Source organism: Coccidioides immitis (genome assembly GCF_000149335.2).
Source record: "Coccidioides immitis RS genomic scaffold supercont3.1, whole genome shotgun sequence".
NCBI lineage: Eukaryota > Fungi > Ascomycota > Eurotiomycetes > Onygenales > Onygenaceae > Coccidioides > Coccidioides immitis.
The window spans coordinates 4,243,913-4,270,121 of record NW_004504310.1 but is presented as its reverse complement, the minus strand read 5'-3'; the positions used below and the strand labels follow the sequence as shown (position 1 = coordinate 4,270,121).

Below are 26,209 nucleotides of genomic sequence, written 5' to 3'. Positions count from 1 at the left end.
CGACTGAAGACCCGGGGCTTGTCTCTTATTGCCTGCTTCACAGATAGTGCTACCTAACGTATGACCTTCGCCATATCATGTACAGATGCCTTACAGTTTATCAATTTTAAAACTCAATGCTCCAACTTTGGGGGTTCCAACTGCTCGCTTTTCGCCTGCTAATTGATTGAGGTTGTTGGTCCGTGAATATGGTAGCGATGGAAAGAAGCCATCTCTTGTATGGCTATATACACATGTATGGGAGTAGTCGATGCTTTTTTTTACGGTAGATGACTGGTATGGACGAGAAAGCCGGGGGAAGACATCAGCGTTTTTCAGGTCCATTCTTACTTTCCCCAGGAAGGCTTAAATATTAAGCATCGCAGTTTTGGCTTTCAGGAACCGAGTTAATCCTCCGTCATTCATAAGTCGGCCTGAGTGCCCGTCAGACTCCTCCATTTATTTAGGAATCACTGACTCAAAGAACACGAGAGATGGTGCAAAGAAATCATTAAGCAACCCTGGGCACTTTGGGATATACGGCGTTCTCTAATCAAGATAGTTATACCATGAAAAAGGTTTCTTCCTTTCGGCCACCAAACGCAACAAGAGCATCCATATGCATGACGAGCTAGAACATGCTAGCCTTAAAAAGGGGACGCAACTTATCCGGGGATTGAGGCCAGAATATTTTCTTCTATCTCCGCCTTCAGTTAAGTTTAACTATCTACGCCTCTCCCGAGGGAACGTCGATCAATCATCAAAGGAGTGTGGATCGCATTATTGCGTCACCAATTACGGAGAGCCACAGGGTTGACAGTGAGGATTGTCAATAGAATGCAATGCCTTCTCCCGGTGGTTCTCAAAAGCAAGTTGCAGATCGTTGGGCTATGGAGTTAAATATATCGTTTCCCGTCGTTAACCAGGTTCCTAGCCAGGAAATTTCTTTTTAATTGCACAAAGAATGAATATGTGGCTCCGATAAGACAATAAAAATGCACGCTCAATACCGGACTTCCTGCCCAGCGGGAAGTTGGTTCAGGATACTCAAAAAAAAAAAAAAAAAAAAAAAAAAAAAAAAATTGAACTCCGGAACAGGGAGTCGAACCCTGGTCTCCCGCGCTTGTTATACAAAGTGACAAGCGGAAATCATGACCGTTAGACCATTCCGGATTATTAATGCGGGATATGGAAAATGGGGAAAACTGGTGGATTGTGGGTTAAGACGGGTTGCTGGCCAACATGGGATAGGAGGTTGAAGTGGCGTCAGATATCATCGGGAATTGCAGATAGCTAGTGCAGTCGTGCCTGAGTCGTAGGGCGGAGAAGGATTGCAACTTTGCAGGGACCTTTCTTTGTCGAGGAATAAAACTTGGAAAGGCGCTAACCATCAATTTTGGTATTTGTGGCACAAAGAGGGGTCTGCGAAGGGACGGAGAACTTGGGAGACAAAAAAAAAAAAAAAAAAAGAAAAGAAAAGAAAAGAAAAGAAAGAAAGAAAATGGGTACATATGTAAAAAGGGCGGGAAAAAAAAAAGTTATCTCCGCGACGGGGAGTCGAACCCCGGTCTCCCGCGCTTGTTATCGAACAATGACAAGCGGAAATCATGACCGTTAGACCATCACGGATTGGTGGATGACTGCTTCAGTCAGCAAGAAGAAACCTAGCATTTTCACTTCCCGGGCAGCAGGCTCATGTTTCACAGGAATCTGGTATCTGGCTGTTGTCTTCCATCTACCAACAATTGCATGAGTGCCAGGGGGTGGTTTTCTGCATCGACAATAAAATCTTCCTTACGGCCGACATATTGAATCATACTATCCCTTCTCCTCGAATTTTAGGTAGGGCCGTGAGATCTCGTGACCACCGCCGGTCGTGGGCTGTTCCAGCTCTCATCACATTCACCTTGAAACCGCATCGATAGCTTGATGCCGTTTGTCGGATACATCCTACCTCCTTGACAACATGGCCTACAATGCCATCTCCCAGAACGACCATGACGCCGCTTCGAATGTCTCGGATTCTGATGCGTCCGATTCCCCTCCCCTTCCGAAGGCGTCCTTCGAGCCTCTCTCCCTCGACTTCGAGAACCTCGGAGGTTCTACGCTCATGAGAACGGCTTCAACCGAGAAAGCCCCCTCTATATCGCTGAAATCGGTAATCCGTTCCCGCGGGGCATCGACTACCAGCTATGGTATGTTGGAGGATGACGACTATCACGCTGCTGATCAAGGCCCTAAATCGAAGCGCGATTGTCATGTGAAAGAGATGCAAGCCGAAAGATCCGCGGACGCATCTCGAGCGACCCCTTTAAAAACGGCTTTCTCCTCCCCTCAGTCCCCAGAGCTTATACTACAGAGTCCCGCTACGGACGGTCCGGACCTATGCCATCCAACGCCAGATCTTCAGTCACTGCAAGGCGCCTATGTCGGAAACGTCGAACGGCTCGAGAAGACTGCTGAACGTCTCAGTTTAGCATTGGATAGTGGTGACAATATCGCGAACTTGGAAGATGAGCAAGGTGTACGGACTCTGGGATCTCCGATAGGTTCAATCAGGTCACGAAAGCAGTCTGTCGGGTCGTGCACGGGACCTATAGATACCAGATCTGGCGTTTACTCCCCCCGGCGACAGTCTTCATCCCCTAGGCGGTCGATACAATCCCCTCCATCTTCTCAAGCCTCTGCTCGTTTACGATCTGGCTCTGTTGCATCCCGCTTAGCCAAAGTGATCGAGCCTGAAAACGAAGACCGGCACAACGTCTCGGAACAGGAATTTTCCATCCCATCTACGATCCCTCCCACATTGAATCCTCCTTCTATACATTTACCCCAGGAGCCTCCACAATACCACGAACCAACCATGGGGGCTCCCGTCTACGACGGACAGCCAATAGACCGCCCTGGGACTGCAGGTTCTACAGACACCTACCGGCAGGCCACCAACTTGTTCAAGGACTTCGATGGCGTACATTTCACAGCCTATTCGAGTGAGCAGTCGAGCTCTCGACGACTGTCCTTAAGCCAACCTCCGCTTGCGAGTCTACCGCAGGCCCACAAGGAGCCAACGCCTGGTGAAAACATGGTTTATTACCCTGCTCCGGTGCCGATGGTATTAAATTTACCCCAGCGGCTATCCAAGAAGCCCGCTACGTCTGAGCAGGAGAAACGTCGGACCCAGTTAATCAACTCGATGCCCGCAGACAAACGGAAATCTGCAGCGTGGTTGCCCATGGGTGAGAACCAAAGCGATGCCCCTTTGAGGCAGAACAAGAGAATTTCTCAGATACCGCCCCAACTCCGTGCCAGCGCCTTTTTTGAGCAGCCACCGACACATCTGGACATCACAGTGAAGGAGAATTCAGCCGTCGCTACTTTAGATAGTATCCTCGATGCTGCGGCACTGGCGCCTGTTAGCGCCTTTACGGATCATCCTATTGTGGGTCACATTGGAGCCGGAGTATATGGGAAGGAGAAAATAAAGAAACGAAACAAGACTGAGAAACATAAGCCTCTATCGGTAATCCCGCTTGACGTGGGAGAACCAACTCACAGTCGTAACCCCTCCGGGCAAAGCGCTGGCCAAATAGAGGGCAACAATGGGGCAGATGAATCCACTCCTTTTAGAACTTCGTATGACCGTGAGCGTGACGGAGAGGGCTCTGATCGGTATGATGATCCGCAAGATCCACAATCCGATGGTTCTGAGAGCGACGATAGCGAAGGCAAGGAAGAAGCCTTTATCGGTCCACCGACGACGTTACTGGCTGAACTACAGATGCGAAAACAAGAGCAAAAGCAACGAAGTCGTACGGCTGCGACTGCGTTCCCAAACGGTATGCATTCAACGTTGCTCGAGCTAGATGCTGTCGCACAGCGTCAGCGCGAGAATAGGAACCAGCGACATGTCACTCTGGCCTGGGAGGATCCTGGGCTAGCGGAATGTCGGGAGCCTGACGACGACGACGTACCACTTGCACTACTATTCCCCGAAAAGTCCAGACAGGCTGACGAGAATCGACCGTTGGGCCTCATGGAAAAGCTACAACTAGAGGAAAATGAGCCGCTCAGTCATCGGCGTGCTCGAATGCGAGGAGAGCCGCCCCCTGTTCCACGTCCGCGCCCCACTGGGACTCCTCAGCCTCCCGCCAACAGAGCGAGCACAGCGTTTACACTTGATATCCCTGGACTAGAAGATAACGAGAGCGATGAAGAAGAGACCTTGGCCCAGCGCGTCAGAAGGTTGAAGGCTCGGGAAGAGAAGACGGCAAGTTCGGACTTTGCAAGCGAACTACTGTCGAAATTCGGGGACGAGAAACCTCCTGAAAAGCCGCCAAGTGAAGATGGGGAACCTGAGGAAGAAACTCTTGCTCAACGACGGAATCGTCTTCAAGCAGAGGCCGAGGCGGGCAATTCTAATGGTCACGCTAATAAAATCTCTAGTCGACGGAGTATGGCTAATATTCTCCAAGCGCACCCAGTCGGGATGCAGCCACCGAATGAGGTATATTCCTCAGGCAGTGGAGCTGCGGCAAGTCGACAATCATTGCTCGCCGCTAACCGCATGTCCAAAATCTCCTTGAAAGGCCCGCTTCTCTCATTTGGCAATGAACTGGACAGTGGAACAACGCCGTATAACAGCCATGGTCTCATTGCACCTGCCTACGGGAACGGGCTACCAGCGGTGAACTTAAACCCACACTACTACGCACAGACGACTTATCGTCCGGGGATTCGAGCCGAGCCGGCAACCTTGATTGACCAGAAGCAGAGAGATATGATTGATCGATGGAGACTTGGAGTTCAGTGATCTCACAGATCGTAATATTTCCCTCCTGATTGCGCATGAGAGTAACCTGTGAGCGCGGCTTTGATGGTTCTTTTCCCATACGATTCTCAGCGATATTTTGGATTTTTGGTTTCAATTATTCTTGCCAGCACAACTTACTGGGGCTTTCCCTCCTTTTTTTTTTTTTTTTTTTTTATTATTTATTTATTTATTTTTTAATATTTTTCCACTCCGCAAATGTGTTTATTGTGTATTACTTTTTTAATACCCTGTTGTCAAGCATAATCGTCTGCATAGCCCCCTGGAGTTGGAACCGGCATTTTCCATGTTGATATGGGCTAATAAGCATCTGGCTCAGCCTTGGTATCGAATAGTTCTCCGTACATGAGCGTGTGATAGATTTAGTTACATAAATATTCCATTTTGCCATCAAGCCTGACGCAAGAAAAGGGACCCGCGCCTTTGTTGCTTTGTAGAAATCTAACCCTGGAACCCGTGGGATTGGTACAGTAAGGTTCGAAACCGCCTTCCAGGTCTTGCAAGCCAGATTTGTTTCCAACCCCTAATGCCAAGTCTCTAACGTTTTAAGCTAAACCATATTTGGATCCATCTGCGTATCTTGTGTAATATACTTTGTAATGACTAAGTATCAATATTACACGATATCTCGAAACTTGTACTGAAAATACATGGGTGCTGGAAGCTTCTTTGCAAACCAGACAAACTTAGAACAACTCATCTGACGAGCCTTATTAAACATGTTGATGATGGCGGGAAACTAGAAACTCACGAAGATGTCCCTGGCGATATCCGAGAAGCATTATACATGGAGGCTCAAAAAAGACTTGAAAAGGGGTCAGGCAAAGCTAATAACATCCCAATTGGAACTCCATATCCTCCAATTAACATTAATGTCCTGCCAGGGCATAGCACTCATGGCTCTGTCATGGCCATTTCACCGCCCGAGTTTCTACCCTCCAATGAACGACTTAGGATATCCGGCCCTCGAGATGAAGCTGTGACGGAATACTGCAAATGGCACGAACAACAAGTGTCTGATGAGACACATAAAGCTGATTGGAGAAAGGCATGTGCTATAACTCTCTCACATGGTCTTGACCTTGAGTTGGTCTATGAAGATCAGGAACATGTAAGATTCCTTGTTGAACAAGGAGTGACAAAGGAAACTGCACGGCGTTTTATTCGAGATATCCATGAATGGGCCACCATGATGAAGAGAATTTTGCCCCGCAAGGGAAGTGTTGAGGAGAATTTTGATGGTGTGGCCAATTAAGTTCCTGTGCAGTCTCCTTCAAGTCCAATTTTATATAAACCGGTTAGCCTAATTTGCAATCAGCTATGCTTTGAACCATGCTGGTCATATGAATGAAGGTGTAACTTACAAGTTAATAATGGACCCTGGTATTCAAGATCTGGAACTTTGTTGGGCAGAGATCTCCAGAGAATTATACGCACTTGAAAAGAACATGGGTCGAATAGCTGAAAGCCTTAGCGGGGGTAAGGAAAAATGGGAAACTCATCCACTCGAACAAAATGGACGTGGTCCGCAAATATTATATTGTAGTTAAGTTAAGTTGGAATAAACCGGTCGCGTCATTTCCGACTGTGACAACATCTTGCATCAGACCCATCTGAGCTCCCACAGCCTAGCTTAAGCCTCCGAGAATTGCTTTCTTCGGTTGATCAACTGCCTTAATTAGCTAAAGGTCAAGCGAAAGCTAAGATTTAGATCGCTTACCAGCTTTTGTTGCTTCCAGTTAACACTGGTACTAATTGACCTGGGCAGGTAAACAAGCCCCCTCGGCGCTGACTTGAAACCATGTTTGTCTTTCATCTCCTTGAGGGTTATCAGCCGTTTGAGCTCGTAGACAGTGACCATCTCGTACGCGAAGTCATAACCATCCCAGTCCTTGTGTTTACTGTCGAATTCGGCATTACCCAGGCCGTCTTTGTCCAGAGGAAGATCGCCGGGTTTTCGAGTTCGAGCGGGCTTAGTTTCGCAGACATGGGTGATGCTGGAGTGCGGAGCAGTCCGATAGAACCAGATTCTTTTCACACTAGGCTTGAGGCAATATTTCCTGAACTCATAATTCTTCCTTCCGTCAGTAATCTGGGTCATGTAGGGGTCTTGCATGGGTAAAATAACATCGCTGGTGGCGCGTTCGCCCGGAGCCTTTTTCATGTGTGACATCAAGAAGCCATAACGGTGTCTACATCAAATGTAGATATGCAGTTATGAGGAAAGATGAAAGTTGAAGACTGGGAAACTAAGTAGGTAAGGCTAGCATGAAAGATGGAGGGGGAGGAAGCACGGAATACAGTAGATCCCCGCTATAGCGATTTAAATTTGGAAGCTTGTTCGATTCGTTATATAGGGGAATTCGCTATATAGGGGTGCGCGTTGAAAATAGGCACGAATATCTTGCTGCTGCTGAGTTTGAAGCCTTCTTGCTGCTATTTTGCTCTCGTAGCTGTTGAGCTGCCAAATTAGCTGTTGATCTCCCTGATCTTGCTGCTCTTCGTACAGCCGGAGCCGTTTAACTAGATCTAGAGCCTCCGAAGGCGTAATCGGTGGGACTGAAATCGGTGAAGCCAACCATTGCTGAATGCTGGCATCTCACAGTCTTTGTAGACTGTGTTACGCTACGCCTTCCGTCTGAAGTATTTGTATTAGTCAGCCCGTTGTAGCTATAGCTTAGCTGAGATCCAAGATCTCATCTGAATATCATCATCTTCGAGAAGCATAACAGACTGACAGATTCTTCCAAAAGAACTCTGCTTTATGCCGAATCATCTCTCCTGAGATAGGGATGTGGTTCTCCGCCTGTTGAATCCACATGTAAAGAGCTGTTTCAAGCTCAGGCCAGTGCTCGCAACAGTAGCACTTCTGCTCTGAGCGGCAGGCAGTCTGTTCAAGATAATCATAACATGACGATAGAATCTCGGAGACAGAGGATAGAGCAATGGTTTGATTATAGTGTTGCTCAAACCACTGCTTCAAAGCCTTGTTGCTGAGGCTTGAATACTGCAGCTTGTGAGCCCGGAGGGCCTTCTTTCACTCAATTAGAATAGCGGTTCGGCGCGGCATTGGGTCTCGTTATAACGAATTGCCTATAAAATATTCAAAATAGTTAGCGAATTTCAGTTTATCGGGGATTAACGAATTTTGTAGGGAGATTCAAATTTGGGAAGAGATTTCGTCCGTTATATAGGGGAATTCGTTGTATGGGGGTTCGCTATAGCGGGGATCTACTGTACTTCGCGACGCGCTTGTTGTGGAGTCACGCGCTTGCAGTGGAGTCACGCGTACCGCGTATCGGGCCGAACCGAGCTAACCTGTAAACTAGAGAACTGATTCGTCAACTAACCGCACGAGCACTTGCCAAGACCAACTTGATGGAGTTCCACAGCCTTGTGTTGTTTCCTGCAAGCCTGATCTCTCACACCATCATTGCATTCTTTAGTGTCGAATAAGATATGATAACTGTGCGACTCATCTGTCCAGCTATCAGGTTAGAGATTTGTCATTGCTCGGCTCCAGCTTCTCTTTCCAATATGCATGTACAGTATTATTTTTGGGAACCCCCTCATAAATTTAAAACCCCCGCCCCGAATCTCCCTCGTTTTTGTTCTCGTCGACTTCAGGAAATTTAAGTACCAAGTTATCATGTCCATTCTAATCGCCATGGCAGACCAACAGAAATTGCAAATCACCTATGATACGACCTCCCATCACGCTTTGGGTGGTGGTTCCTACATATTCAAAAGCAATTATTCTGGTTATCTGCGGTCGTTACTCCCTCATCCCGAAGCCCGCACAGAAATTAACATTATCATTCAACCCAATTCTTCGCCTCATCCCGGAACATTGTGTAGCCTGGGACTGGCGTTTGTTTTGGCTAGGAGAATGAAAGATATAGGAACTGATGTTACGGTGGTGTGCGACCTGTGGGACAGAGCAAAAGGGGAGCAAATAGTTATCTCACAACATTACCTACCAACGAAGTCTTCGGGATACCGGGAAGTTCCAAGAGTTCCTTCCGGATTATACAGAACTCCTTGCGATACTTTCGAATAGATATGGAATTACCCATCGAATTCGCCTAGAGGAAGAGTTTCTGAAGAGCGACGGGGTCGGTGGTATTATTCGGGAAATTATCAACGATCGTGATGGCCTCATCAGATGCCTAGCACCAGCTACTGGGAGGCTCGCCATCCGCGCCGCATGCCCTGAATGTGGACTCGTCGACAAATACGGCATGAACAATATCTATTCCCAGGGTGGATCGACCGTCTCTTTTGAATGCCCACGGCATGGACGATTCAATTACAACGTGGATTCCGACTCCCACAGATTCCAGTTTAATTGCCAGCTTTTCAATCTAGTAATTGGTCGTTATTACGAGCGCGCGTCATACAACTACATCGAGGTCTGTGGTAGCGACTACGCTGGCTTCTGGCAAGAGCAGCTGTTATGGCGCTTTCTGGTCAAGCCCATCTTGATTGTCTATACCCCTCTCATTTCAGATTGGTCAGGTTCGAAGGTATCAAAATCCCTATATCTACAGCAGACAGCATACGACTACCTGAAAAAGGCGGGACAGGAGTACCTGCTCAGCTATCAGGTCTTTAGACAGGAGAAAAGAGATTTTACCGTTCTTCTGCGGGAGATTGAGTGCTGGGTCGATGAACCATATAGGCTCTTCCGGGGCTAGAGCCTACATTATCTTCACCTCCTCTTTGAGAAGAGGGAGTTATCGCTAGGAATCATCCACAAACCGACTTCTGAGCCAGAAACAGAGTAATGAGATGATGCTCTTGTACTGAGATGGTACACAGATTGTATTATGGAGTGCATCTGATGTGGCCAAAGGCAAATTGACGATTTATCTCTTTACTAGTTTTGGACTAGAAGATCTATTAGATACTCTACACAATCTATTCCCCCAATGAGTTTCTTGCCTGCAATGCATTAAAGTAAATGTGAAGGCTCTTCCGACTCATATCTCTCCATTATGCTCTTCGATTGTTAGACCAGCATGTCAAAAGTGACCATCGGCACTCTCTTTCCTCTCACCAACCACATCAACACACCTTTGAAGGAAGGTATCAAAACCTTGATCAGGAAACATCTCATACGAATGCCAGTTTTGCTTAATGTAACTCTTCAGCTCTGCAAAGAACTCCTTGATGGGATTCAAGTCTGGTGAATATGGTGGCAGGTACAACACTTTCACTCCTGCTTCAGAGCACATCTCCATAATCTTGTCAGAGTGATGGAAAGACGCGTTGTCCATAACAAGCACAGACTTTGGGTCTGGCCACCTCCCACAATGCTGGAGAAGCTGCTTGATGAAATCTTCAAAAACAGCAGCATCAGTTGAGCCAGTAAATACATGAGAAAGAATGATACCATCTTGAGTATAGGCAGGCAAAATTTGATAATGTTGATCCTGATGGAACCTTGTTACTTGAACTGGTGTCACTCCAACTGGAGACCAACCTGTCCATCTAAATCCTATCTGTTTGTCACACCCAGACTCATCAACATAAACCAGGTGATATGAACAGAAATCAGATAGTTTGTGAAGGTAGAAATCTCATAAATCTGGGTTCTGCTCTTTTGCTCTTTGTTGGCATTTCTTTTTGGTCCAGCCTTCAGAGGAAAGAGTCCTTTTAATACTGGAAAGTGATATTGAAACATTGAATTTATCATACAAAAAAACTGCCATCTCTTCAAGATATAGGCCAGGCTTTTCAGTGAGATGATCACAAAGAGCTTCAAGCATAGATGGAGTCATGCTTTGTGGATGACCTCCACAATTTGGGGGTGGCCTTTTGCTGCCAAACAACTGTAGGTTCATGCGAATATTTGTGACTGAATGCTCACTGCATTCAGCAGCATCAGCAATCTGAGCAGTAGTAAATTTTTTGCTGCATATCATACAACTGATTAATTTCCGCTTCCAATCTTCAAGATTTCGCGCCATTTGGTGCGGATAGTGGTTAATTGTGCCAAGCGCATTCCTGTGTAAGTTGGGGATGTTGCCTTTGGGGGATCGAGGTAGTACATATTTTTGATACAATACCGAACCATGGCATTTTGTCTATGTTCGGTTCAGGATTGTACTTGTTCAAGTTTCTAAATATATCTGGAATGGATGCTAATTATATTAGGGATAGTGCATTCATTAGCACCTTGGCGTTAGGGTTTGGAAACTTAGTCTGGCTTGTGTGAGATGGAAGGCGGTTTCGAACCTTACTGTACGGAGTATGATTGATCATTTAGTTAGTTTTCGACGAACGGGGAAAAAATAAATAAAAAAAATAAAGCCGCCCTGGAAACTCAGATGAAACTACGGAGTATTAAAGGTTCCGACGGGTGGCGGCAGAGGTTGAATGAATCTTAGCGGCGGCGGTTTTAAGCTCTAGGATCGAAGGCGAATCCTTGTCTGTTTGGTTTGCAAAAAAAACAACAGGGAAATTGAACTGGGGTCCTGTTCAGGGTAGCACACAGAAAACTGACTAGTCAACTAAACTTTTTTGGATATTCTCATGCAGAAGCCTATCAGTGCCTATCACACAATATCCTGGCTTCGGCTCCCTTTCTTCTATCCCCCAAGAGATGGCAAAGGTATATGCTTGCTATGAATTACGGTCAATTGCAGCCAAGCGAAGCACCAACAAACGGCTTGGGATCTCGCGGGGTAAGGCTCTGCTAACTGACAGGGTATAGACTGCCCAGGCGTCCGGGCGGTCTTCGGGCGTCATCGATCCTTGAGCGGAGAGCAATTGCCCTGAAGGCGTCTTTGGCCTTTTTTGCTCTCTAAGGACCATGCCGTCGTCTACGGTTTTTTCCTATTTGCGTCGTGATCACCGCCGCCCGAGCCCGTCTCCAGCTACAGCTTCGCCCGCATCCCATGCTTCTCCCCAACTCCCCGCCACGGCCACCACGGCAGACTCGATTTTCGGAACGGGCCCCTGCGCAGGACAGAAAACGGATACCCATGCAGCCAAACCTACAGAGCCGACTAAAGGCATCGCCCTTAAACCCGTGAGCAGTACTCCCTCTCTGCGGCCCGTGAAGCCCATCGCCAGACCTCATTCTAGTTCCGGGGAGAGCGTGGGCCCGCTGTCGAGCTTGACAAACACTCAGAAGCCGAATCACCTTGAAATTGGACTGCAGAAGGGGATATCGTCATGGAAAAGAAGTTTCGGTGGGCAGAAGGCCGCTGCGGGTCCTGGCGTCTCGACCGGCGGGGCTGGCAAGGGAAAAGCACCAGATCCCGCTGCTGGAGCTCCAAGCCTGCAGATTCGAGATGCTAAGCCGGAAAGCTCACTGCCTCGGCGAGACGGTGGCTATGACTCTATGCCTGAACAACCGTCGTCCCGAGGCGGGAGAATGAGATTGCACCTTCTTAATCCCATGACGCTTCTAGCTCGTCGACGATCAGCGCAGTTAGGCACACGCGCTGAGGATATAAATATTGGAAAGCTAACGCTTCCAGCGTTGCCCGATGACTATGATCCAAGGATCCGTGGGAAGCTCTTCCACGATTTTTCCACTCCCCGAGGCCGACCAAATCATACTTTCAGCCACGCCCAGGCAGCATATTCGTGGGACAGCAGAGTATCGTCGGGCCATGGGGAAGAAGGCTATTTCTCAGATTCCTCTGCGCGGGCTTCACGCAGGAGTCGACAGCCGGAGCACAAACCCGTGTTCAAAGAAAACTTCGACGATGAGGATCCAGACACCAGAGATATCCAGGAGCGCCCCTCAGAAACAGAAAACCAGTCGTACTCAGTTCCTGTATTTGCTCGTGATCTTCCCTTATCTTTGCCGCCGCAACCTGAGCCTGAGCTGTCCCCAGAAGCGCCATCACCGCCATCCACAACTGCACAGGACGAGACACCACCTTCATTACGATCGCGACCGTCAACTGTTCGCGATCCATCGTCACAGGCACCCTCGGGACTGCCTAAACATTTGACGAGCAGTGCATCGAGATTTAGCTTTGATATACCGGGAGGAGACTCTGCTTCCCAAGAAAGGCTTCTTGAAGAGAAACACAAAGAAAAGGAAGCTGCGAGGAAGGCTAAAGAACAAAGCAATCCCGCTGCTGATTTTGAATCGGAAGAGTTTGACTACGATGCGATGATGGACGCCGACGGGCTAGAAGAAATGATCCCTGGAGTCAATGCAGATGCGGATGAGTACGAAGGCGAGGATGTTGATTTTAATGCTGTGAAACCATTGAAGCCACTCGCTACGCCCTCTACATTGCTGCTGAGCCCCGTCAGCTCGGAAGGAGCGCCTTCTTCACAGGTTTCACAGCTCCAAGACGCCTTCTCGATGCACGGGGTGGTTCCTCCGAATGCTGACACAACCCCGATGCCTACTACTGTTCCATCTCTGACTATAGATACCAACCAGGCGCTTTTGGCTCACGCTCCGCAAGTTCTCCAGGCCGATAAAAACTTCGACCCGCCCTACACCATGGGCCATGATGACGACTTATACTACGACGATGGGCTGTTTGGCGATCTCCCTGAGGAAATGCAAAGTGGGAACTTTGACGAATCTATTTTCGACGACGAGGCCAGCCATCTATATGCACGGAAAAGTAGTAGGGACAATGCTCTACCTTCAATGCTCGAGAAGCAGCCGAGTTCGAGCAAGCACGGAACCGACCGTCAGAAGCCCCTGCCTCCAGCGAAGGATGTGAACGAGAATTTCGGAGACAAGTCTGGTCCACTATCGGACAAATCATCGTCAGAGGGGCTGCAAGAGTCTGCTCCAGTATTGACACATGGGAATCTCCAAGCATATCATGATGCTCTTGCTCAGGCCGCGAACGAAGCCGTTCGCAGGGGAAGGTTCCAGAGGAGCCCCGGTGGAAGCGAGGCATCTGGTGACCACGATGGAACCGAAGAGTCGCACCCCGAGCTGACGGCCGATGAAAGTCGTCACACGAGCGAAAACGTGGAAATGATGGCAGTGGATGGGGTATTCGATGAGTTTGACTTTTATGATGCTGACGATATTGACGACGACCCCATGATCGCTGCTGCTAACGCAGAAGCGCTTGAAAATGACGATGAGGGGTTCTACGGGCAGGAGTTTGGCTTCTATGCGCATTCCCACCCTCATTGCGAGAGCGAGCGTACGTTTGGTGGCTATTTCGGCACGATGGGGCTTGAAGGAATTAAGAGGAAGCATAGCGCCAGAGCTAATTTCCAAGAACCCAGCCTTACCCCCATCACGGAACGCAGTGAATGGAGCACTAGGAACTCTATCGTTTCGTTGGCCCCGCACGCTGGTCATCACTCTAACCCGTCCAACCCATCTCTGTCCAGCCCTCCACTGTCACAGCTCCTTGATATGGGACATTTAGATGACGAGCTATCCCTAAGCGCCTTGATGAAGCTCCGACGCGGAGCCTTTGGCGGCAGCAATGGAAGCCTGCGTAGCAATGCGACCAGCCAGGCGGGCCAATCTCCCCAACCCGCTTCGGCTCCAGCCGGTTCTAACTTTGGAAGTTTTCCCAATCTCCACAACATCTTACCTGATCAAAAGCGTGCGAGTACCGTGATGAATTCCCCTATGGGATTGAGCTCGCCACCTTTGGTGGAGAACGGTGAGTTGGCTCCTGCTGATTTGTCTCTCCGGAACGACGTCCCTCTCAGGCTCAGATCGTCCGAACGACCGCACTCAATGAACCTGGACTTGCTAGCAACCGGCAAGGCCAGGTCTCCGGAGGTGATTCGAAGACATCTCCGAAGTAATAGTGCAACGGAGAGCATTAGCTATGTGAAGGAGACCGATGGATTGGGGGCCAATCGGTGGGTGTTGGAGCGAAGGCGTACGGGAGCTGACGGTGAGGGCGAGGTCGTAGAAAGAGAAGTCATGAGCTCTGGCCATATATGATCCAGATCAAGGGCTGGTTCCTCTGATACCTTTTTGCTGCATGCCATTTATTATTATGTTGACTCATTTATCTAATTGGTCATTGTTCTACGAGCATCTTCTTTTCTTTATTCCTGTTCCCCACGTGCATTCTTGCGCACTATGGGTTGAACTCTCCTCTACATATATTTTTCCTACTCGAGCGTTTCCCATCTTTGGTCATGTTTCTTACTTCTGAGGAATCACTCCTTGCAGCGCAGATGAGTAGCTGTTTGATTCTTGGATCCTATTTTCTATTTCTTTTTTTCCCTTTCTCGCCTTTTTCTTTCTTACTGTTCTTTTTCCCCTTTCATTCACTGAGATCTATCGATACCCCAGTCTCTGGCAGACCAATGGTGGGAGTGCCGTCATCTCCGTCGCCAAGTTGCATTGGAGAGCCACCTCACCAGTTTCTATTGTTCTTTGCTTTTTCTTTTTCTTTTTCTTTTTCTTTTTTTTTTTTTTTTTTCCCCATGTTCCGATTCTGAAAAGTCGAAGATCGCAGGATATTGGGCAGCTCCGGGAATGCGGAGCCCGATGATGACGATTCCATGCTGTTCTCGCTTCCGCGGCCCGATTCCGCATTGTTCACCTTAAGAAAGTTTCTTGTGTTTTAATATTTTTTGATTTTTTTTTTTTTTTTTTTTTTTTTTTTGGGCGGGTTGAGAGCAGGAAACTCCTCCCAGATTGGCGATGATCATGTTTGTTGTTTGCAAGTGGCAGATGAGAGTGAGAATGTCATAAGAACAGTGAAGACGCAAGAAGGAAAACCAGCAAACGTCTTGATCGAACGTGCGTTTTCCATCACAAGCATCGTCGCGTGGACTTCCATTCGTGATGTGTCAGCCGCCAGTGGGCGATGCGGCATTTAAGTCACGGGGTTGCAGCCAATTCCAGCCGGCTGCACATGCTGCACCGCCACCTTGGCAATTCCCGCGTCTGGCCAACCAGCAGCGGCTATTTTGGGCTTAGTCAGCAGTTCCGGCCAAAAAGATGATGCGCATTATGTAATGGATTCCCAACAAAATCGACGTCATCGGATGCCTTTTGCTGTCAAATTTCAGAGGCATTACAAGGACTGTTTCTGGACCAGCAGCCGCACTAAACCCATTGCGGCTAGATCAACTTGGCGTTCTGCTGGCGAACTGCGGTTTTAGGCTCGGCGCTAGGCTGTAAGAGGCTAGATCTCCCATGTGGTGCCTGTGCCGTGTTGTCACGGATTGGTATCAGTCCACGGCGCCCGCGATGGGTTCCCGCCACAGACCGGGGATCGGCAGCAATGAACTCAAAGGAGGGAAGAAGTCAATGCCATGGAATATCGCTCGATTCGACGATTCGACGAAGAGCCTGCGCACTGCCCGTCGCGTCAGCCTTGCTTCGTGGTTCGCAGAGAGATTTTTTTGAAATTTTTTAATTTTTCCTTTTTTTTTTTTTTTTTTTTTTTTTCACTGGATATATATATAGTGGTGCTTGGGCGGTGCCCGGCAACTTGCCTCCAGAGTAACTTTTACCCGGATTAACCTTTTTCAACTTCAGACAGGAGGTTGTTTGATGCGTCCAAGGGCTTGGATTGCGACCTGACACTTGCTCGGTAACCACATTGTCATTTCATCTTAGAATCACTGGCCTGGCTTATTTATTTCCAGTCGTAGAGCTTACTTCTTTTCCTTCTCTTGTCTGCATCCCACTACTTGGTTGTGTAAGCCTGCTTTGCAGTCGGAATACCTGCTCCTCGCGAACCTCTTCCCAGAGCTTTGCCAACTAGCTGTCCACTTTTTCCCCCGTCCTTTAATAAGCTGCAAGGTGTTCCCGGGAAGGGTCCCTCTAGCCTGGTTTTGCGCAGTGCCGAGAAACATCCGCCCTGAAATTTTTCTGGTTCCTTCGTTCCCCCCTATCAAAACTTAACCGTCCAGAACACCTGTCATCCCATCACCGCCTCTCTCTTCCTTTTTCTCTTTTCTCCCTCCCCCATCCCATTCCTTCAGACCAAAAAAAGAATTAAAATTAAAATTATTTGCAAACTGAGTTGGTCCCCTGCGAGTTCACCAGAGGGACTCTCTCATGACTACGAGATCGTGTGAGGCGGAACGACATAGTCGATAATTCCTGCCTCTTGGTTATTATTATCACCAGCAGAAAAGAGGGAGAAAAAAAAAACAAAAAAAAAATTATTCCCTGTCGGTTTTTCAACACATCCTAACCATCCATCCTTTCTTGGACTTCCATTGTTCTCTTTACTTGTTCACCTACTCCTTTGAACCTTTGCCCTCCTATTTCCTTCCCGTCCCCCAAAAAAGTCAAAATGTTGCGAGCTACTAGATCGTCGTCTTCTAAAGTCTCAGAGGTCGCTGGCCTCTTGAGAAAAACACCGTACGTGCGCAATGCGCGATGCATCGCCTCCTCTTCGAAACCCACGTCGCTTTCCGCTCGTGCGAACCTTGGCCTTGCGACACGAAGACCGCTGGCGCTGGTTGCTGCCCAGGAAGCCTGGAAGCAGCGGAGGCAATATGCGATCGCCGCTGAAGAAACGAATAAAGGGGTGGTGAGTGCTTTGACCTATAAATTCTTTCCCCTCCTTCCAATTGCCCATGGAAGTGTGTGATTTCTGCTGGATCGTTTCGTCTTCAACCAATAAAACAATAATGTTGAAATGGGACGGGAGAAGAGTAGATGGCACTGCAGAAATCAAGACTAGTTGAGACGGAAAACACATATTTAGGTGTAGAAGAAGAAACTAACTTGAATGGCGCGCGCTTTATTGCTTTCGCTTTCTGTGATTATAGGATCCCAATGACTCGTTCCTTCAAGGCAACACTGCGGACTATATCGACGAGATGTATCTCGCGTGGAGAAAAGACCCGTCCAGCGTCCACATCTCGTGGCAGACGTACTTCCACAACATCGAAGAGGGAAATATGCCCATCTCCCAGGCCTTCCAGCCTCCCCCGACTCTCGTCCCAACCCCTACCGGCGGAGTTCCCCAGCACATGCCCACCTCCCGCACCGCTGCCGGAGCCGAAGTGTCGAACCACCTAAAAGTCCAGCTCCTCGTCCGTGCATACCAGGCGCGTGGTCACCACAAGGCGAAGATCGATCCGTTGGGCATCCGCGGAGAGGCTGAATCGTTCGGATATTCCAAACCCAAGGAATTGGAACTGGAGCACTATGGATTTACGGAAGCTGATTTGGATCAAGAGTTTGCGCTTGGTCCCGGCATTCTTCCTCGTTTTGAGACAGAGACGAGAAAAAAGATGACCCTCCGCGAGATCATTGGGGCTTGCGAGCGGATTTACTGCGGTTCCTTTGGCATCGAGTATATCCACATTCCAGACCGTGAGCCCTGTGACTGGATCCGTGACCGTGTTGAGATCCCCCAGCCCTACAAGTACTCCGTCGATGAGAAGCGACGCATTTTGGACCGCCTCATCTGGAGTACCTCTTTCGAAGCTTTCCTCGCGACGAAATTCCCCAACGACAAGCGATTCGGTTTGGAGGGTTGTGAAACTCTGGTTCCCGGAATGAAGGCCTTGATTGACCGAAGCGTCGATTATGGCATCAAGGATATTGTAATCGGTATGCCTCATCGTGGCCGTTTGAACGTTTTAAGTAACGTTGTTCGGAAACCCAACGAGTCGATCTTCAGCGAATTCACCGGTACGGCGGAACCGTCCGATGAAGGCTCTGGAGACGTGAAATACCATCTTGGCATGAACTTTGAACGTCCAACACCCTCCGGCAAACGTGTGCAGCTCTCCCTGGTTGCGAACCCTTCCCATCTTGAAGCCGAAGACCCTGTTGTGCTCGGAAAAACCCGCGCAATTCAGCATTACAACAATGATGAGAAGAATTTCAACAGCGCAATGGGTGTGCTGCTTCATGGTGATGCTGCGTTTGCCGCTCAGGGTATTGTGTACGAGACCATGGGCTTCCACTCACTACCTGCCTACTCGACTGGTGGCACGATCCATATCATTGTGAACAACCAAATTGGTTTCACTACTGATCCCCGTTTCGCTCGCTCCACCCCGTATTGTTCCGATATCGCCAAGGCCATTGAAGCGCCCGTCTTCCACGTTAACGCAGACGACGTTGAAGCTGTCAACTTCGTTTGTCAGTTGGCCGCCGACTGGCGTGCTCAGTTCAAGAGCGATGTAGTCATTGATATTGTTTGCTATCGTAAACAGGGTCACAACGAAACTGACCAGCCCGCTTTCACACAGCCGTTGATGTATAAGCGTATTGCAGACCAGACTACCCAATTGGACAAATACGTCAACAAGCTCCTCCAGGAGAATACTTTCACCAAGGAGGACATCGAGGAGCACAAGAAGTGGGTCTGGGGAATGCTCAACGATAGCTTCGACCGCAGCAAGGAGTACCAGCCTACCAGCAGAGAATGGCTGACATCTGCCTGGAACGGATTCAAGTCTCCCAAGGAACTTGCCACCGAAGTCCTTCCTCACCTCCCTACTGGCGTCTCTCGTGATACTCTACGCATGATTGGCGACAAGATCGGCGAAACTCCTCAGGGATTCAGTGTTCACCGTAATCTCAAGCGTATCTTGGCGAACAGAAAGAAGACTGTGGACGAAGGAAACAACATCGACTGGGCCACTGCTGAGGCTCTTGCCTTTGGTACCCTTTGCAACGAGGGCCATCATGTCCGTGTCTCCGGTCAAGATGTTGAGCGTGGTACTTTCTCCCAGCGTCATGCGGTCTTGCACGATCAGCAGAACGAGGCGACGTACACGCCTCTGCAGCACATCTCTGAGAATCAGGGAACATTTGTTATCTCTAACTCCTCCCTGAGTGAGTTTGGCGTGTAAGTATATAGTTTTCCACTCCGTGGGATGGAAGATGTATCTAACGGGGGTTTTGCAGGCTCGGATTCGAATACGGTTACTCCTTGACCTCGCCCAACGCTCTCGTCATGTGGGAGGCTCAGTTCGGTGACTTTGCCAACAATGCTCAGTGTATCATCGATCAGTTTATCGCCTCCGGTGAAGTGAAATGGCTCCAGCGATCCGGCTTGGTCATGTCTTTGCCCCACGGTTACGATGGTCAAGGCCCTGAGCACTCGTCTGGCAGACTGGAGCGTTATCTCCAGCTTTCCAACGAGGATCCTCGTGTCTTCCCATCACCGGATAAGATTGATCGCCAGCACCAGGACTGCAACATGCAGATTGCCTACATGACTACTCCTTCCAACTTGTTCCACATCCTCCGCAGACAGATCAACCGTCAATTCAGAAAACGTAAGCACCCGTTGTTTCTATTCTCTCCTACGTAGAGCCTGGTTGGCTAATTCCTCTTTTTAGCACTCGTGATTTTCTTCTCAAAATCCCTCCTGCGTCACCCACTCTGCCGATCTTCGATCGAAGAATTCACTGGAGACTCGCACTTCCGCTGGATCATCCCTGAGACCGAACACGGCAAGTCTATCGCAGAGCCCGAGAAGATCGAGCGTGTCATCCTCTGTTCAGGTCAAGTCTGGGCCGCTCTTGTCAAACACCGTGATGCCAATGGAATCAAGAACACCGCTATCACTCGCATTGAACAACTCAATCCTTTCCCATGGCAGCAACTCAAGGAAAACCTTGACAGTTACCCCAATGCCAAGGACATCGTCTGGTGTCAGGAGGAACCACTCAACGCAGGTGCTTGGAGTTTCGTCCAGCCTCGCATTGAGACTCTGCTGAACAACACCGAGCATCACAACCGCCGCCACGTCCTCTACGCCGGTCGTAACCCAAGTGCCAGTGTCGCTACCGGATTGAAGGCTAGCCACATCAAAGAAGAGCAGGAATTGTTGCAGGATGCATTTACTGTGCATCAGGATAAATTGAAGGGGCAGTAGATGATTAGAAATGGATGTGTGAATGGGTGATGAAGCATATTTTTTCTTTTCTATTCCTGATGTCTTCTTATCCTTAAACTCAGATTTTGTTTTTTGTGTTTCTTCCTTTTTCCCCTCCCCTTTGGCTGTTTCCCGTGCAGCTGTACAACATGCATACATATTCTTCCTGTGCCCTTTTTGACCGCAGAATAAATTCAAGTTGTGAAACTTAGGGTGGTGTTTGCTTTGTTCTTCCTTTTTTTTTTTTTTTTCCTGCTGCCCTCATCCCTTGATTCCCTTGGTTCATCGCCTTAAACCATGTCTATATTAATCATGACCCTGACCTGGCTTGCCTCTCGTTTTGTTTTCCTTCATGCTTGTTACTCAGTGACGAGTTTCCTTGTAGCATCAGAATCAGCATTGATGGCATCTTTTTTCTGTCACATCATCACCAGAAAAGAAGAATATACTTCTTCTCTGGTGGGAAAAAAAAGAATTGAGTCTTGATATAGACTTTTGTGTTTGCGTTTTACCTTTTTCGGGAAAATGTGAAGCCGGTTGAGCGTGATTAGCTAATGGACATTGATGACCCAAGAACTTTATTTGCTTATATAAGAATGACGTATATTCTGCCACGCCAGGCGTTCTGGCGATTTTGCTGAGCGTCGAAAGGGGCGGGAAAGACGCGATTTCAACGGCTGTACTCCGTAAAGATCTGGAAAATGGCTATTCACATGGAAACAGTGGATTCTCACTTGAAAACTGTCAACTATGAAGAATTCGGCAGCGAAGATCCAATCCCTGTATTTCGTATGGAGGGATATTCTCACGCCATTCACGTCGCCAGAACTAAGCAGTAATTACATAAGCAAGTCCATTTGGTCGCGCCGGGGAAGAACCGAAAGAGAGTCTTCGCTGCTCGCTCTCGATCTCACCCTGACCTGATCCGCTGTGCATCTGCTACTGCTTGATCTCACTGTTTATCGGTCTCACGGGCATTCACAGTCGCTCATCATGCTTGCCACGCTCTAACTATTACTCTTTGCCCTTCTTGCGATCCACCAAGTTTGTCTGATCGGTCGCATCGCCGCATTCCGGCCTTGCTCAATCAAGTCCAACACATTTTGTCCCTGACCTACAGGTTGTGCAAGCGAAAGAATATTGCTCACCATATCTAAATCTCCATTCTTACCCCGTCCCCGAACGGTAACCCTCCCAGAGCTGCCATGGCCACCTCGAACGGCCCCATGGGCACATCCAACGTCCGTTCCTCCACCCTCCGCCAAACCCGCACCAACCCCAGCCGTCAATCTAAAACCGCCGGCCGAACATCCATCCTGAACCACGTCGTCAACCCATTCAACAATCACGCCCACAACCCCAGCCTAGCAGGCGGACCCGGCAACGGCGGAGCTGGATCTTACGCTGGGGGCGGTGGCCAGTACGGCGCTGCGAGCCAGCACCCAGCCGGGCTATATCCTGGAATCCACCACTTCACTGATGCGATCGATGCATTGCCCAGAGAGTTCCGGAGGCATACGTCGTTGCTGAATGAAGTGGATGGGAAGGCGTTTGCGTTGGAAGCACAGCTGCCGAAGTTGTTGCAGGTTGCGGCAGAGTTAATTTCGGAGCCGTTTCCGATTCATGGGTCGGTTGATGCGAAGAGTGCGCAGGGGTTCCAGACTGTAAGTGGATGTTTCTTTTGGGACTTTTTCTTCTCCCTTTTTCTTACAGCCTTTGGGAACTGTACCCTTTTGACTTGCGGATGTCTTTTTCTTTCCTTTTTTCCTTTCTTCTCTTTTGCTAACATCATGTGTGCGTGGCTTGTGAATAGGATGGTCTACAAACGGAATCACCGGAGAGATCGGCTGCGAGGAGGCAGGCTTTTCAGAATATTCGGAACACCCTCACTGACCTATTACCTACCATGGACGAGAAAAATCACGTCGCTCGAAACGCATTCCTCTCTCTTAAGAAAGATGTCAACCGGTTGGAGATGATTTATCCTTATGTTGAAAACGAAATCTCCGAGGAGGCTCGGATTGGAAGCCGCACACACTGGGCATACCTCAATAAACCTACTAAAGCTAGTGGAACAGCTGGATCGGAACGTCCAAGGCGAGAGGCTGCGACAAGAGATCGTGATGCAGACGAAACACACCGCGAATCCAGAAGAGAAGCAGGTGGCAGAAAGCAACGTCGCAATCAGGTTGAACCGGAGGTAGATGAGTCGCGTGCTCGCAAAGGTAACATTCCCGCGAAGAGTCGTGCTGGAGCTGGAGAGGCTTCACAGGTCAATCAGAACGTTGCTGCGTCCGCAGGACCATCGAAGAGGAGGCGTATTGAAAAAGCAGTGCCCACACCAACATCTGCGGCAATGGAACGCTCGGCAAGTGCTGCGACAAACGCGGGTAGATCGGGTGTCAAAGAATCCCCTGTCCCTGAATTCGGCAAAAAGAGATCTCGGGCTCAAAACGTTACCGCTCCGTCGCGGAAAAGGTATGTTCAAGATGTTTTGCCTTTGAAATCCTCCAAATATCACCCTAGGATCAAGGAGGATTTCAATTTTGGTTCTAACGTTTCGCGTGTTTTTGTGTTATCAAGCAGAACAAATACGATCAGCTCGACCGTCGACTCTTCGCTTGCTCCATCTCCTGTTGTTCCTAGTGTTAACCCTGTTGGCAAAACTAGTACTCCTCCCCCAAGCGCCTCCAACCGGCCTCAATCCGCTCGTTTGCAACAAACTGCCGCTGCCGCGAGCAATGGCCGCCAGCGACCTTCATCTGCTACTTCCAACCGGAACCTCAATTCTAGTACGTCTCTTGGACTTGGACCCGCCCATCTGGACCGTTCTTCTAACCCGGCCTCCATTGCAGATAAAGGTATTTTGGACATAAAAGCTCCCGCGCCCAAGGATTCATCATCTGGCCCTAGAGTCGAGCCTAGTTCCCCCGGTGCTGCTGTTTCCTCCAAAACCGGTGTTAATAGTGTCGAGCCGAAAGCTGATTCCATGGTCATTACCAAACCAGGCGAACGAGACACACAGCGCGAAGTTTCCCTTACTATTGCCACAGCTACCACAGCCAAAATGGAACCCCAGGATGCTGTCAATACCCACTCTCCTATCCCACCTAGTGTCACTTCTAAGGGCCGCTCTTCAAAGACTTCTACCCCCGTTGTATCTACGTTTGCGGAGTCGCAACGATCCTCCAGGCCATCTCGAGCCACCGCGGCTGCAGCGGCTGCTGCTGAAGGGTCCAACCCTGCTCCTACTATTAAACGCTCCCACAAGAAAGGAGCGGGTAATACTGGTACTGCAGCTGCTACTGCCAGACAATTGGCGCTGGCGGCTGCCAATGCCGCTGAGGACGAGGACTCTTCTAGACATGGAGATGACGAGGATGATGAAGGGGAGCTGAGGTATTGTTACTGTAACCAAATCAGCTTTGGAGACATGATTGCGTGCGATATGGAGAATTGTCCTAGGGAGTGGTTCCATTTGTCGTGTGTGGGGCTGACAAGGCCGCCGTCAAAGAGTGGTGAGTTTTGGTTTTTTTTCCCCCCCCCTTCGAACCCCCTGAAAGATTCTTAACTGATTGTTGTCTTTAGTCAAGTGGTATTGCAACGAATGCAAGGAGACCATGAAGAAGGGCAAGTCAAATGGCAGATAAGCAGGGATACATCCATCTCCACTCCGAATTCAGTCAACACATTCTCTTTTTCCCCACAGCATTCTGTATATTACCCCCGCAGCGTTCCCGGATATTCCTGCGTTGGTTGTCTCGAGACAGAAATGACTGTATCTGCATTCATTTTTTTTGCTTCCAGGGTGCCTGAGGCGTCCTTTCTTTTCTTTGGGCAATGCATTTTTTGGTTCTGCGAAGGGACACCTAGTCTACCTCCATGCTTATACGAAATTTGTTTTGGCGCTTCATTTTAGAGGTGTCTTACGGGTTCTACGCGCCCAAGAATGGATGGCTAATTACTTATTAATATGGCGATGTTTCCTCTCTCTTTTCTCTCCCGGACCCTCTAGCGAACCTGGATTTGGGTGATGACTTCTTTTGGTAGAACACAGTGCCATATGGCACAGATTGTTCTAAACTCTCGTGCTCAATCCGAGTCACCATTTTTTCTTCCCACATTTCCCACTTGCACCACTTTTTGCTCCCAACATTTGTAGCGTCCTGCATTCTCCTAGAAAAATCAGCATTATTTGTATACATGTACATACATGCAAAGGTCCGGTACTGGAACTTTAGCGGTAGTTATGGCTTTAGGCATGCAAATGGGATAAAAGTACACTGATCTAAGGCGCCGTGGAAAATGAAAAGGCCATCTATAATAAGTGCAATAGCCGTACGGCTTAAAAGTCGATTTTATCTAAAACGCCCCTCGAAATCGATCTAATATCTGTCCGGCCAACGGGCCCCGTCGCTGCGTATCCCCACCGTCAACTCCACTTCCACTTCCGCGGACTCTTTCCCCCGTCGCCGCTGCAGCAGCACGACTCTCGCCCTCTAATCGTCGCCGCAGCCCTTCGTAGCGCTCTGCCTCTGATCCGTGTGATGTTTGGGTTTGTCCTATAATGTCACTGCGCTGACGTCGATCAAACGCACTTTCCTGACCGCCGTAGACCCAGGGTGGAATCCGCCAGGACGGAGAGGAGAACCGGCCCGGGAGAAGCTCTGCACGCCAGGCGCAGCCAATTATCCAGCCTACGGCTGCAGGGAGGAGGGAGTGTGGGAACTGGGAGAGGGAGAGCTGGAAGGCGAGGAAGTAGACTGTGGATTTGTCGCTGAAGCGGAGGGTTAGGGCCTGGGAATTGGAAGCGCCGGTGGAGGTAGATATGTGATATTTGTAGGTTGTTGGAATGGCAGCGTGATATTGGGCCAAAAGGGCGAAGAGGATTGCGGTTGGGCCGGCGGGGAGGTAGTTGAGGGTGTTTAGGGTGAGGGGTCGGAGGAGAAGGGATAGCAGTAGAGGCGGGAGGAGGGTAGTATAGGGAAGTGTCGAGACGATGAAGCTCTGTCGCAGGGTTAGAGGTGATTTAGCTTGCAATGGAGACTGTAAAGCGGAGCTATAATAATCGGGATACGCATACAGCAAGCTTCCTTGTTCCCCATAATCGTTCCACCACGCGCAGATTGTAGAGAACCATACATGCCTGCAGAACTTCTGTAGAATTGGTGTAGCACATCTAGTCGAACATAAGCATGTTAGTGGATATTTCCAATCAGTTCCTGGCCTCTCGTTAGCACTAACCTGCCAGATTAAAACCCTCCACCATTGCCAGTAGCTCCATAGATGCGGCACGACTTGGATGTAGAAGAGATACTTCGTGTCTGCGATGCTCACCGCAATGGAGGACGAGACAATGAAGACGAGAGTATATTTAGTGAGAGTCGCATTGCTAAAGCCGGATGCTAACATTGTTAGTCGGCGATCTGCCTGCGTTTCCACCTGTTTCTCCTGGTTTGCGATCCCAGTCAGAGATGTTGTAGCAGCGTGGAGGACAACGATCGAGATGGTTGGGTTGATGTGTTAAATATGATGAGCACTATTCTGCGATTAGCAAAGATTGTGCCGTAAATTCGGCATTATTCCAACACCCCCGTCCTCGAGTGAAGCTGTCTTC

At 49.0% G+C, this 26,209-nt stretch overlaps 8 protein-coding genes and 2 non-coding genes across 10 annotated transcripts; 6 read left to right on the top strand and 4 right to left on the bottom strand.

The window, feature by feature from the left end:
* Window positions 1–1,066: 1,066 nt before the first annotated feature.
* CIMG_15026 lies at window positions 1,067–1,152 on the bottom strand. The gene has a single exon. It is a non-coding gene; the product is annotated as a tRNA-Asp (tRNA).
* A 369-nt stretch (window positions 1,153–1,521) lies between these two features.
* On the bottom strand, window positions 1,522–1,608 carry CIMG_15025. The gene has a single exon. It is a non-coding gene; the product is annotated as a tRNA-Asp (tRNA).
* A 337-nt stretch (window positions 1,609–1,945) lies between these two features.
* On the top strand, window positions 1,946–4,789 carry CIMG_01590 (uncharacterized protein; the record flags this gene model as incomplete). The annotated part of the gene is made up of 1 exon (XM_001247818.1): window positions 1,946–4,789. One exon carries the CDS (start codon window positions 1,946–1,948, stop codon window positions 4,787–4,789), a length of 2,844 nt encoding a protein of 947 aa, XP_001247819.1.
* Window positions 4,790–6,236: 1,447 nt separating this feature from the next.
* On the bottom strand, window positions 6,237–7,082 carry CIMG_01592 (uncharacterized protein). The gene is made up of 2 exons (XM_001247820.2): window positions 6,528–7,082; window positions 6,237–6,476 (listed from the first exon to the last, which is right to left on the bottom strand). Exons 1-2 carry the CDS (start codon window positions 6,978–6,980, stop codon window positions 6,441–6,443), a joined length of 489 nt encoding a protein of 162 aa, XP_001247821.2. The 5' UTR covers window positions 6,981–7,082; the 3' UTR covers window positions 6,237–6,440.
* A 1,929-nt stretch (window positions 7,083–9,011) lies between these two features.
* Window positions 9,012–9,742, top strand: CIMG_01593 (uncharacterized protein). Its single transcript, XM_001247821.2, has one exon. It carries the CDS (start codon window positions 9,049–9,051, stop codon window positions 9,502–9,504), a length of 456 nt encoding a protein of 151 aa, XP_001247822.2. The 5' UTR covers window positions 9,012–9,048; the 3' UTR covers window positions 9,505–9,742.
* A 1,601-nt stretch (window positions 9,743–11,343) lies between these two features.
* Window positions 11,344–15,096, top strand: CIMG_01595 (uncharacterized protein). The gene has a single exon (XM_001247823.2). The coding sequence runs from the start codon at window positions 11,625–11,627 to the stop codon at window positions 14,715–14,717; it is 3,093 nt and encodes a 1,030-aa protein (XP_001247824.1). The 5' UTR covers window positions 11,344–11,624; the 3' UTR covers window positions 14,718–15,096.
* Window positions 15,097–15,926: 830 nt separating this feature from the next.
* On the top strand, window positions 15,927–16,239 carry CIMG_12772 (uncharacterized protein; the record flags this gene model as incomplete). Its single annotated transcript, XM_001247824.2, has 2 exons — window positions 15,927–16,117; window positions 16,200–16,239. The coding sequence occupies 2 exons, from the start codon at window positions 15,927–15,929 to the stop codon at window positions 16,237–16,239; spliced, it is 231 nt and encodes a 76-aa protein (XP_001247825.2).
* Window positions 16,240–16,262: 23 nt separating this feature from the next.
* On the top strand, window positions 16,263–21,166 carry CIMG_01597 (oxoglutarate dehydrogenase (succinyl-transferring), E1 component). Its single transcript, XM_001247825.2, has 4 exons — window positions 16,263–17,277; window positions 17,519–19,557; window positions 19,617–19,990; window positions 20,054–21,166. Exons 1-4 carry the CDS (start codon window positions 17,038–17,040, stop codon window positions 20,590–20,592), a joined length of 3,192 nt encoding a protein of 1,063 aa, XP_001247826.2. The 5' UTR covers window positions 16,263–17,037; the 3' UTR covers window positions 20,593–21,166.
* Window positions 21,167–21,514: 348 nt separating this feature from the next.
* Window positions 21,515–24,754, top strand: CIMG_01598 (PHD finger domain-containing protein). The gene is made up of 4 exons (XM_001247826.2): window positions 21,515–22,256; window positions 22,406–23,070; window positions 23,263–24,110; window positions 24,181–24,754. The coding sequence occupies exons 1-4, from the start codon at window positions 21,798–21,800 to the stop codon at window positions 24,240–24,242; spliced, it is 2,034 nt and encodes a 677-aa protein (XP_001247827.1). The 5' UTR covers window positions 21,515–21,797; the 3' UTR covers window positions 24,243–24,754.
* A 138-nt stretch (window positions 24,755–24,892) lies between these two features.
* CIMG_01599 (uncharacterized protein) lies at window positions 24,893–26,037 on the bottom strand. The gene is made up of 3 exons (XM_001247827.2): window positions 25,837–26,037; window positions 25,676–25,771; window positions 24,893–25,599 (listed from the first exon to the last, which is right to left on the bottom strand). The coding sequence occupies exons 1-3, from the start codon at window positions 26,002–26,004 to the stop codon at window positions 24,955–24,957; spliced, it is 909 nt and encodes a 302-aa protein (XP_001247828.2). The 5' UTR covers window positions 26,005–26,037; the 3' UTR covers window positions 24,893–24,954.
* Between the last annotated feature and the right edge of the window lie 172 nt (window positions 26,038–26,209).